The 13,258-nt window shown below is 38.0% G+C and overlaps 1 protein-coding gene across 2 annotated transcripts in view; it reads right to left on the reverse strand.

Moving 5' to 3' along the window:
- The window catches only part of ZBTB41 (zinc finger and BTB domain containing 41), a 51,165-nt gene that overhangs the window by 16,786 nt on the left and 21,121 nt on the right, over window positions 1–13,258 (reverse strand). For both annotated transcript variants that reach the window (XM_067729822.1, XM_067729823.1), the window contains exons 5-9: window positions 12,235–12,382; window positions 10,015–10,144; window positions 6,244–6,339; window positions 4,730–4,836; window positions 2,970–3,075 (exon numbers count right to left, since the gene is read on the reverse strand). In XM_067729822.1, coding sequence (XP_067585923.1) covers window positions 2,970–3,075; window positions 4,730–4,836; window positions 6,244–6,339; window positions 10,015–10,144; window positions 12,235–12,382 — 587 coding nt within the window. The remainder of the gene's footprint in view (window positions 1–2,969; window positions 3,076–4,729; window positions 4,837–6,243; window positions 6,340–10,014; window positions 10,145–12,234; window positions 12,383–13,258) is intronic.

Here is a 13,258-nt window from a genome sequence, read left to right on the forward strand (position 1 = left end):
CTCAAAGTCAATATACACCAAACTCATCATCTCCCTATGTTATATTCTCTAACTCAGTGGCTGGTATCAATCAACCACTCACTTGGAAACAGGAACTCCTCGGAAAGAGGAATCACCTGTGACTGCTCCCATTCCCTCAATAAAGGCCTAAATATTGGTCAAATAAGTACCTTCCACTGTTCATTATTAACGCTACTGCCTAGTTTAGGTCCTCACCATCTTTTTCCTAGATTATAACAGCCTTCTAACTGGTTGATCTACTTGCCTCCAGATTTATCCACCACTAATCCAGCTTCCATACATCAATAAGAGTGATGTACCTAAAATACAAATCCAATTATGTCATCCTCTTGTTTAAAATCTTCAATGGCTTTTTATCTCTTAGAAGTAAGTGTTGGTTCCACGAAATGATCGTAAGGCTCCATATTCTAGATCCACCCTTAGCAGCCCTTGCAGAGCATGGAGAATACAGATTCTGGTTCCACAAGTATCTAGGCCAGCAGATAGGTCACAGGCCCTGCTGGCGGGGAGAGGATCCCAAAGGTCTTTCATGGGGTCTACGAGATCAAAATTATTTTCAAAATCATACTTTAAACATGACTTGCTTTTCTCACGATGTTGACATTTACACTAAAGAGCAAAAGGAACAGTGGGTAAAAGTGGTGGTGCCTCAGCTCTAAACAAGGTAGTGATACCAAAATGTACTAATGGTCACTGTACATTTTCACCACGATGTACTCACAGAAAGAAAAACAACTGTGATAAAGCAGTAAAATTACTAACTTTATTAAAGTTCACCCTTTGCACTGTGGCCTTTCCGCTAACCTCGTGATGAGGTGGGAAGCATGAAGCTCTACTGCACGCTGGGTACTCTGTGTGCTCGAGGCGCCTGCGAGACCCGCTGTGAGCCCAGGGATCCCTCCCCTCACGGAGCACCATTCCACTTGAGGAAACGGAAGTCAGAGTACAGCTGGACTTGAGTAGGTGGCAGACATTTTCTTGAAAATTCAATGAAGTAAGCCTGTCACTTCAAGGTAAAAAACTGACAGTATTTGTTATCAGTGATAAAATTTGAGCTTTCAAGCTAATTAAGAATTTTGGAAAACTTGCATCTGCCCCTGTGATCTTGACAGCTTCCCAGTTCTCCTTCTGAGAGACTGGAAGCAATGTTAACAAGTGTGATTTGTTGTTCCTGTACTGTGAAATGTGGTAACATTGGGAAAATCTGCATAACTCAGTGAACCCTTATTTTCCAAATGACAAATGCATATTACAGTAGGTTAAAAATCCACTTCAGAGCACAAGATAGACCAATGGACTGAATGGAAGAGTATGAAAGCTTCATGAATCTTGTTTCAGATTCCTCTTTGCAACTACCTTGAAGAAACTACCACTGGTTTAGTTTTGGTGTGGCAGCAAAGGGTAACAACCACAATTTTCTAAGAAGGCTTAATATTCCTCTACTCCTAGTTTTACCAACTATGTATCTGAGTGAGCTAGATTTTCTTCATTTACTTCAAACAAAATAACACATAAGAGCACATGTGACAATCCAACTGTCTTCTATGAAGCCATTAAAGAGACTTACAAAAATGTGAAACAATGCCACTCTTGGGACTTCCCTGGTGGTCCAGCGGGTAAGAGTCCGCACTCCCAGTGCAGGGAGCCGGGTTTGATCCCTGCTCAGGGAACAAGATCCGCATGCATGTCGCAACTAAGAAGTCCACATGCCACAACTAAGACTCGGCACGGCCAAAAATAAATAAATATTTTAAAAATGCCACTCTTTAGTATTTGTTTTTGTTCTGTAAAGTAGTTATTTTCCATAAAATGGCTATTCATGTTAGCATGATGGGTATATTATTACTTTAAATGAATTAATAAGTACTTAATTTTTAATCATTTTAATTTCTAATATGATTATATAATTTATTTAGACAATAATGTTATTTTTATATTATATAATTTCTATAAACAAAAGCCCCCGAAGTACTAAATAATTTTTAAGTGTATAAAGGAGTTGAGAAAAACAGTTATAGAATCTGTGGAGCAAGTGAGTTTCCAGTTCTATTTTCCACCCACTCATACGATATGTTGAAGTTTTTATTTTCTACTCCAGACAGCATCATGTATATCTTTATATCCCAACACTTAGCAGCATTCCTTGTATCTAGTGAATACAAGAGTTCAATGACTACAATGAATACATTGATTCAATGAGTGTATCACTGAACAAAATCAATGAAAGAAACAATAAACCAATACATGAAAATGGAAAAAAGAAATACAAATCAACACTCCTTACTCTTCTTCAAATTGGCCTATCATTTACTACATTTACATATACTATGTGTATTTTGTTGATCATATCATTACACTAAGTTTCTTGACACCCTAGACCAAGTCTATTACTTACCATTTGCTCCAAGTACCTAGTCCAAGAACAGAACTTCTTTGAACATTTTAAACTCAACAACTAATCTCAGTTAAGCCTGGATATCTAAACTGTGCTAAAAAGTTGATGTTCAAAGACAGTACATACCTCCTTCAAATAAAATACCATTTTAAATGTTTAGTGTGAATAAAAAGAGGTTTAAATTCTGACAACAAATATTTTCCAGTAACTGCTGTCACATTAATGACAATATATGTAGGCAGTATGTTTATTTATATTTAGCTCTCCAAGAGCCCCTGAAACCAAACATAAATGAAATCCCCAAAGAAAGCCAAGATTTTATACTAGTCATTCACTTCAATGTCTACCTCCTCCTAGCCATTGAATCAACCGAAAACAAGTATGAAAAATATGCTACATTCAATTCCTTTAGGTCTGCAGAAAAGCTATAGAAGCTAGAGAAAAATCACTGATTAACCCAACATCAATTACATAAAATGAACTATGAGACAACTTTCCTCCAACCCAGACTTATCAAGGTAATGATGATGAGAAACTCTGCCTTTTCACTTACTTTTGCCACACTTTCTCTCCAAGGTGTACACTTTTGTAATGGACAGTGAGATGATCCCTACGACCAAAGCATTTTCCACATTCTTCACACTGATGAGCCTTCTCACCTTAAAGACCCAAATATTTTCGTTATAAGGTGCATTTCAATTTTTTTTTTATCCCCAGAAACAAATTATCCAACAGTAAGATAACACGGTAGAAAACATATACCAGGAAGGTAAAGCCACCCTTTATCTGGGCTGTTTGCCTTATATTCTTACTCAAATATCTTCCTTCAATGACTCTGTACTTATTTTTATGGGTGTGAAGCCTCCTCCCCACTTGGAGAAGGAATCAGTAGCCTTTTGCTGTACACTTCAAACCCTGACGTTCAGTGTAACAGAGTAAGATAAATGAAAGGACCTCAAAACTCAGGATGTGTTTTAGGAATATGTAAGTCTGGATATCAAAAACCTCAAATGAATGTACACTTAAGATGAGGCTGTCTTATGTTTATAAAAAGGACCTGAACATTTTCAGATCTTTGTGCTTTACTTTTAAAAGATTTTTCATCTGTGGGGATTTCTTACATTTGCAATGAGCCAAAATACAAATATAAAGGAAAATTCTAGATGAGTCCAATTTGTCATCTCTATTCTTTTTTTTTTTGCGGTATGCGGGCCTCTCACTGTTGTGGCCTCTCCCACCGCGGAGCACAGGCTCCGGAGGCGCAGGCCCAGCGGCCATGGCTCACCGGCCCAGCCGCTCTGCGGCACGTGGGATCCTCCCGGACCAGGGCACGAACCCATGTCCCCTGCATTGGCAGGAGGACTCTCAACCACTGCACCACCAGGGAAGCCCCATGTCATCTCTATTCTTATATCCAGTTACAAAGGCTTGGCCTTTAAAAACCAGCCTCAACTTAACACCCGTGTGCAATTAAACCATGTGACCTCTAGGATTAGGAATTTAGAATTCTCCTGAAAATGGAAATGCGCAATTCCAGTGAGAAAGTCATCAGACCTTCAACATCTCTTAAAAGTGGCTATAACAACCGCAACCTGCTTCATTGGGGTCATTTAAGAAAATGTTATATCTGTTGCATACTTTATATTTTAATTATGTTTAAAATAATAATAATAATCACCTGTTCTACTGGGCTCATAGAGGTGGCTCTTTCCCATTATTGTGCTCATATAGGTGGCTCTTTTAGCACTTCCTGAACATCAATCTGAGAGGAAAATACGAAATGAATCCCCAGAGTATAAAAATTATAAATACAGAATAAAGATCTGAAATTGATCAGGATTATTAAGGTACTCTTCCAAAGATAGGGCTTCAAAAATTCACTAGTACTCAACTTTAACACCCCAATTATAATAACTCTCTTCAAGCATCCAAGTTTTGCTAACTTCTTTCAAATCCAATCAAAATGAGAAATATTATCTTGGCTTCTTCCTTCAAAGAAGTGCCAATAGTAATTACTGCACATATCTACATAATATGCAAAATGCAAACCTTGAGAATTTGATTAAAACAAATTTTAAAATACGGTTTGTGGTCATAAAGGATAACCAAATGATTAAAATTACAGTGACCAAAAAACATGTCACAAAATTATGTCTCTTTCAGATGCTTTTTAAAAAAGGTTTTTACAATCAGCATTACAAAGAGGTGACCAAATATACCAAATCATTTAAATTACAGCCAAAATAAACATGATGTGGTTTTCAGGTGTTTTTGAAAAGGATCTTGGAAACATCATTACAAAACGCGCCTCACCTGAATGTATTTTCTTGTGCTTTGTAAGGTGATCGTGACGGATGAACGTTTTCCCACATTCATCGCACTCATATCTTTTATCGTCATGATGTACTCGTAAGTGAAGTCTATAAAGAAAAAAAATTGAAGCCCATTGACACTAGTGACACAGAAGGAAAAAAAAAATTGAAGCCCATTGACACTAGTGACACAGAAGGAAAAAACTTGGTTAACTCTAAATAACAAGAGCTGGCTGCTTACTCAACCACGCTCACCCATTATTTGCTCCATTTCTGACTTTCAGGGTCCTTCCCACTTACACCACCTGACTCCAGGGCTCCCACTCACCAGTTTCAAAGCAGCACTTCAACATCTGCACAGGCTCCCACGACCTCTGGATGATACTCCTTCCTGACTTTAAGATCCTAAATCTGCTTCTGGGAACCTACCAAATGTCTAGGGGCGTCAGCCGATGTTGCAGAGGGAGCAAAAGGAGGACTGAATCAGATGGAATTAGAATCGGACACAGGGGGTAAGTGCACAAGTGACTTAAACATATGATGATAGCAAATTACTAAGGATTAATCCTATTCTGGACAACTGACACCACTTATACACTGACAGTTGAGAACTTAGCAAATTTAATAAGTAATCAACTTTCTGACAATCACATTTTACTACTTTTCTTCACACTAAACAAATAAAGTGTGGCTCATTTCATAGTCACCCAAAAACAGATTATAAAAGGTTATTATAATAGGTTATTAAAATTCATTTAATTTCAATTACTTTTATCCCCACAATCCTCCAACTATATATCAATACATCCTAGTGAAATGAACAGCCTTCCCATTCAAGTTGTCCAAAGGTATTGATTCCCCTATGACTAAAACCAGTAAATGGACTGGACTACATCTAAAGGGGAAACATTCTGTTTAAACTTAAAAAGAGGTAAGTAAGAAATGATAGTGTAAAAACTAGATTCTTAAGAATATTAACAAAATTTGAAATTGTATACATATCTCACAGTAAGTAATCTATTATTTATTCATTAAAAAACTTTTCATAAATTGCAACTGTAGTCAGCACTCAGCTATACAAATATTACGTAAGTTACAACTATTACTCAGAAGACATTCTAAAACTGAGAATCCTGGAGTTTTCAATTTTGTCATATTTTCACATCAAAATATTCTTTGATAATTAGTACTGAAAAAACACACCAACTTTAGAACACCAGAGTTTTCATGAATTTTGATTCAAAGAAAAATAATGAAATATTTAAATGACAATGACTTAGTAAAGCATTCACCAAACTTAGTGATGAGGAAATATTTTAAAATATTTTATACTACAAAATGAATATTAAAAGGTAGGGGCAAAAGTCTACAGTTTTCTGCACAACTTTGCTTATCACAAGTTCTAAAACATGTTTTAATTCATCAAACGACTAACGCAATGATAAGAAAAGAGAGTTAAAGTGGAGATATAATTTTATCGTACCTAATATTGGGGAAAAAAATGGCTTGACCTACCTGTACGAGCTTCCATGACGAAAACTTTGCCCACAAATACTACAAAGATGAGGCTTTTCTCCACTATGGATTCTCAAATGTTCTTTCAAAGTAGTTCTGCATTAAAAAAAAATATATATATATATATTTAGCTATGGATTTTTTAATGCCAATGTATGTATTAAACACAGATTTCTAGAAAGCTTACTAGAACAGTGTTCAAGCTAACAGATAACGATGTCAATTATTCCCTTTTTCCTACAATATGTTTGCTCTTTATTGGATTAGTAGCACCAGCACAATAAACATGTTTATTATGTCTCTCTCCTTAAAAAAAGCAAATAATTTAACTTTGGCCTCCTTTGCCATTGGTTTGCTCTAAGATTTAATATATAGCTTATGTAAACTTCCAAGAAATACAAATGAAAAATGCTCAATTGTCACTACTGATTAGGTGAAACTGATGTTAATTTTAGTGGACAGTGTTTAATAATATATAAGAAATCCAGTTTATCAGTACTATTCCTTTCCAATATGTGCTCAAAACTTGTTAAAAGAATGTTTTAAGGCAAAGAAAACTTTACAGGCACTTGTAATTTCCAGATGCCAACGTTATAAAGGGAAACCAAATAAAGGACACAACTCTTGCTAGCCCTACCGACCCTGGATGGGCCACTGTGTAACCACTGCTGCATTTCCGACAGTTCTAACATTCGGAGATTTCCCACGTACATACACTGCTGAGTAAGGATGGACAAAGTTATTCTGGGGGTGAAGAAAGGAAAACACATGGAAAGGTTGTTTTCTTTTTTGGTTTGTTTGCTTTTTGTTTTTATAGGAAGACCTTTAAGGGAAAAAATTTTATAATGCATAAGATAAACTATAATTTACCAATCTGTAAATACAAGTTTTCATATAAATATAGCACATTGATTTTCCTGCCATCATACCCATTTGTTTTTTTTTTTAGGAAAGTGGCATTTCTAATCTTTTTAAAATAATGAACTTCTATATACTGAAGAATATAAATATACACATATTGTTTAAAGAACACTACCAAATGCTGATATGCAGGATAAGACAGAGAACACTCCCATCCCTTACAACTCCCCACATGCTCCTCCCTGGTCCTATCCCCCACCACGTCCCTCTCTCAGAAATAACCATTTATGTAAGTATGCCCTTTCTTTGCTTTACTACCTATATAGTACAAATCACTAAACTATGTATCGTATGTTTTTGAAAAACTGAGTAGCAAGCACAAACCTAACAATATGGCCACAACTGGATAAAGGGCCCACAAGGTAATAGCAGCAGGGTCTCCGTGTCGGCCTGGCTGCTCAGCTTCCCTGAGCGTTGGCACCAGCCCTTTCCAGCCTGTCAGCAGTAAAGTCACGACCAAATACTGCAAAGCACAGGGTTCATCCCAAACAGAGCATCTGGCTGGCTGGAGGGGACCTGGTACTGGAATCTGGCAGAGACACGGTCAAAGTGAGTAGGCTGCTGTGTATATCTGGCTCCTAGGTGTACCATGACCTACGTCTAGTTCTCATGGACAGGTCACAAAAGAACATTTCTGTGAAATGAAATGAGTATCCTCAGTTAAATCAAGCAGCCAGGCATACAGACAACAGCAGGAGCCTCTTAAGCATACAGGTACTATACAGCCAGCAGAATACAGATGAAAATTTGGGTCAGCGAGGGGGACATGGGGAGTTGCTGTTCATGGGTATGAGGTTTCAGTTACACAAGATGAGTAAGTTCTAGAGACCCAGTGTACAGCATTGTGCCTGTGGTTATCAACACCACATTGTACACCTAAACATGTGCTAAGAGGGTAGATCTCGTGTTAAATGTTCTTACCACAGTAAAACAATAAAGCCTTGGGGTCAGACCTACTCCAGCGTTCTGTCCACTAGTTAACAGAGGAAACATGTCAGCAGGGATCTTAGCACTGACTACCCTCAACATGTCATGGGTCACGGCCACTAAGAGTGTGGACTCAGTACCCATCACATAATCACATGTGACACCCTGGGATCTTCATTCACCATCCTGCACATGTGACACCCTGGGATCTTCATTCACCATCCTGCACATGGGACATCCTGGGATCTTCATTCACCATCCTGCACATGTGACACCCTGGGATCTTCATTCACCATCCTCCCGTGAACTCCCTTTGCCTCTTTACTGTATTAAAAGTCCGGTTTCCTGGTCTTCCTCTTCATCAGTTTACTTTCTCATTCTGGTGAAGCACACCTTCTAGGGGCTTCATGAGAAAGATTACAGTGAAAGCTAATTTTTTGACATCATGAAGAGTACCCTTATTATCCTCAGACTTGTTGACAGTTTGATTAAGAACAGAATTCTAGGTTGGAATTTCTTTTTTTTCCAAATTTTGAAGGTACAACTGGACCACCTTACTTCCAGGGCTGCTGCTCAGAGGGAAGTCCGAGTAACTCTCATTCTTAATTCCATGTGTGTGACTTTCTCCCTAGAAAAAACAGAAGCACAGACAGGCTTCTCCTTGTCCCCAGTGTTCTGAAACATCATAGTGCTGCACCTTGGAGTAGGTTTATTTTCACCTAATGTCCTAAGCATTTAATGTGTCATTTCTGTCTGGCAACTCATATCTTTCAGTTCTGGGAAATCATCTTGAACTATTTCAGTGATGATTTTATTCCCTTCCATCTTCTCTGTTCTTTCCTTCTGGACCTCTTGCCTGGTTTCCAAATGTTCTAATCTTTACTTTTCAGTTCTGTATTTTTTTGCTCTACTTTTTTGGAGATCCCTTAACTTTGTCCTGCAATCCATCTGTTAAGGTCTTTACTTTGTGGATCATGCTTTGAATTTCTGGGAGTTCTGATTTGTCATGTCAGTGACTCATTTGTATAACATCCTGTTCTTGTTTAATGGATTCTATATCTTCAACTGAGGATATTAGTAATTGTTTACTTCTTTTTTTGCAAGTTTTCTTCTTCCTGCATAATGTTTCCTTCAAGTTTTTGTTTCGTTTTCTGTTGGAATAAATCTCCCATGTTAAAGGTTCTCCTTCTGCGTCTTGTAATTCTTCACTGTTTGCTCATGATTAAGTGTGATAGGCTAAACACAGATGGGAGGATCAGGGAGCATGGGTAGGCCTTGATGACTCTGTGTTTCACTGTAGGTGGTCTGGGTGTATTATTTACCAGGGAATATATTTGTCCTTTGGTTGCTCATGTTTTCAGGGAATTGTTTTCTAATCTACTGTCTGAAGGGTAAAATCTAAAAGCCAAGATGTCCAGCAGCAACGGCCTGTGTGGGTGACGGAAGAGAAGCCAATGATCTAACTTAACTTCTAGAGCAGTTCTGACTCTAGTGCTCCTTACTCCGCCTGTCCTTCACCCTAGTTCCAGAGGCATCTGAGACTGCCAGTTCCCATACCTTTCGTGGCTTCTGGGATGTAAGCTAGGTTCTCAATTTCTCCATTGCCACCTTGGGATCTGTCTTCCTCAGATCTGCTAAGTCAGTTACCACTGATACATCTGCTTTCTAGCTTCCAAACCTGTGTTGCTCTTGTCATTTTTCTGTCTCACTGTCTTTGTAGCTTATGTCTTTAAAATAAATAAATGAATGAATAAACAACCTTCTACAACATATTACATAATTTCTTTTATCCTTAAATTTCAAATTAAAGCATAATTCAGGTATCTTGTGTCTTGTGTTACCCTAATCCTTATAAAATACATTCATTAATTATTTCTACATAACAGTACCAGGATGTTTCTGGGTATTTAGATAATTCCTCACCTTTCTCGTACTGATTTCCCACAGATAAAGCAAGTCCATTTTCTCTTTCCACCATGGGTACACTCTATATGGCGTTTCAAATTTCCAGTGTCGTTAAACTGGCGACCGCATATATCACATGGAAAAGGACCTAAAAAGGAAAAAATAGTGTGCATCTAAACTTTAAGAATAGATACTATGTTAAATTTAATACGTATGTTATAAATTCATGCCTACCACTACTAACGTATATATCATAACACAATCTATTATTATTTTTTACACAATTATTATTATTTTACACAATCACTTATTTATTTATAGTTTTCTCTTCCCTTCTAGAGTGTTTATTTTATTCCCAGCAGACAGGATACAATCATCTCTATATTCCCAAAACTGAGTATGGCACCAGGCATCTAATATAACAAAAGCTGAATAAACTAATGAGTTTATTATAAACTGAAACAGCCAGTTCCTAGTTTGAAATCAGACCGGGTCAAACTAAAAAATGTTACATACCGAATTTCTGGGGAAAGGAGGTAATGAGAAGCCTTAAAGAACCAACAGAACACTAAGAGAGCTCATGGTTTGGAAAGGCACTGCTGCTCCTTAGAGCCAAAAGATCTTAGTGACACTGCCTCTACCGAAAAGACTGTGGCACATTTCTGTTTAGTCGTACAAAATTAAATACACATTTCTTACAGTAATATTGACCTTAGCTGGATTCAAAATTTCACCATGATTTTACCAAATCACTGGAGAGAAGACAGACTTCTACTGAAGGGCAAACTGAAAAGATGACAAAGGATGTGTGAAAAAGAAGTATAACTCAGCTTGCTTCACCCCCCCACCCCGATATCTGTGGATTCAACCAACTCCAGATAGAAAATATTTGAAAAAAATTCCAGAAAGTTCCAAAAAGCAAAACTTGAATTTGCCAGGCACTGGCAACCATTTACATAGCATTTATATTGTATTTACAACTATTGAAATAGTATTTACATTGTATTAGGTATTATAAGTAATCTAAAGATGATTTAAAGTATACAGGAGGATGTGCACAGGTCATATGCAAATGCTACACCATTTTATACAAGGGACTGGGGCATCCTTGGATTTGGGTATCTGGAGAGGTCCTGGAACCAACCTCCATGGATACTGAGGGGCAACTGTATTCCTCATTGTGCAATACAGCCTTGAAAATATCTGAAGATGGCTGTCCTGTCTCCCTTTCCCAAACAAAATATTTCAAGGTCCTTCAAAAGTTTTTCAGATGACATGATTTTAAAGCCCTATGTTGCCATAATTACCCACCTCTAGAATATATGTCAGTATCCATTTTGAATGTGTTATCCATAAATGAATGCAATATTCCAGATCAATTTAAAATCAGCCAGATGATTACCTTCCTAATTCTGAACATTTTTATTAATGTAGTTTAAAACTACAGTTGTTTTTGTCAGTCATATGACGTTACTGGTTCAGACTGTGCCTCTGCTATTAATAACCCCATCTGAAAAGTGAGGCATTTGGATTCTGTACTATTTTAAAGCTCTGCAACTCCTAATGATTAAAAAAAGTCAGATCATTCCCATGTGTACAACTTTGTATTTATTCTTAATTAATTTTAACTTTTTTTTTAAAGCAGAGAGTTTTTTTTTTACTTCTTTATTTTCTGCTGTATCAACTACCCTTGCCAGCTTTATGTCATGTAGCATATTGATAAAGCATGAAATATATTATTTTTATCCAAGTTGTCAATAAAAACATTGAATAGGATAGGGAAAAGGCTACTTGAAAGATAATAATTCATTATTGGGAGTAACTGTCATAAATGTACCTAACTGTACTACCATCTGGAACACAAGTCTCCACCTTGGCCATAAGCACGAGGGAGAGAATTCATCAAATACAATATTGAATTTCAAATATACTAAGTTTACTACACTCTCTGAAAAATGAGTTTTTTCCAAGACAAAAATGCCTACCCCCAGGCACTCACAAACCTATCCAACAATCAACAATAAATAAATGCAGTTATGACCATGAACACATCTGCCACCAGAAAACAAAACAAAACAAACCCCATATTTACTCATCTCCAAGAACAGCAGCAAATCCAGTACCCCTCCCCACATACATGACCTCCTTCTCCTAGTGATTCAACAGCAGCGGCCTCCTCCAGCACGACGTGACCACCAACAGTTGCTATGCTGCTCCTAGGAAAATTAATCTACTTACCCAGATGGAACTTCTCTTGATGCTTTAACCGTGCAAATCGTGATTTAAAATGTTCTTCACAATAGGTACACTTAAAAGGTTTATCTTGAGAATGGAGAATCATATGTTCCTCCAAGTGTGGTCTTCGAGTAAAAGATTTCTTACAAATCTAAAAGAAAATGCACATAAAATGTAAGGGAACCTGAATTTAAAATAAAAATACAAAGCTCATGATGAGAAATAAACACATATATTCAAGTAGCTAAAGAGAAATTTCTCCTAAAAGAAAAAACTTACCAGAAGTATAATCAACTATTGTGCAGAAAAAATACCTTGGAGGAATTACAGTAAGAATTTATTTTAAATTAGTACTAAAGTTAGCTAAATTTCAACACCTTACATTTCTAATAGGCTAATTCCTAAGATCATACAGTAATCACACTATCTTAATCCTGGTCAACATTTCTAAATCCATTAAATTTATATTTTAAATCGAGGGCTTCCGGGAAGATGGCGGAGGAGTACGATGCGGAGATTGCCTTCCTCCCCATAGATACACCAGAAATACATCTACACGTGGAGCAACTCCGGCAGAGCACCTACTGAACGCTGGCAGAACACCTCAGACCTCTCTAAAGGCAAGAAACCCCTCACGTACCTGGGTAGTGCAAAAGAAAAAAGAATAAACAGAGACAAAAGGATAGAGACAGGACCTGCACCAGTGGGAGGGAGCTGTGAAGGAGGAAAGGTTTCCACACACTAGAAGCCCCATCGCGGGCGGAGACTGCAGGTGGCGGAGGGTGCAGCTTCGAAGCCGCGGAGGAGAGCACAGCAACAGGGGTGCGGGGGGCAAAGCGGGGAGATTCCCGCACAGTGGATCAGGGCCGACTGGCACTCACCAGCCCTAGAGGCTTGCCTGCTCGCCCGCTGGGGCGGGCGGGGCTGCAAGCTGAGGCTCGGGCTTTGGTCGGAGCGCCGGGAGAGGACTGGGGTTGGCGGTATGAGCACAGTCTGCAGGGGGTTGGTGCACCACGGCTGGCCGGGA

The sequence above is a fragment of the Pseudorca crassidens genome, chromosome 2, assembly GCF_039906515.1.
Source record: "Pseudorca crassidens isolate mPseCra1 chromosome 2, mPseCra1.hap1, whole genome shotgun sequence".
NCBI classification, from domain to species: Eukaryota; Metazoa; Chordata; class Mammalia; order Artiodactyla; family Delphinidae; genus Pseudorca; species Pseudorca crassidens.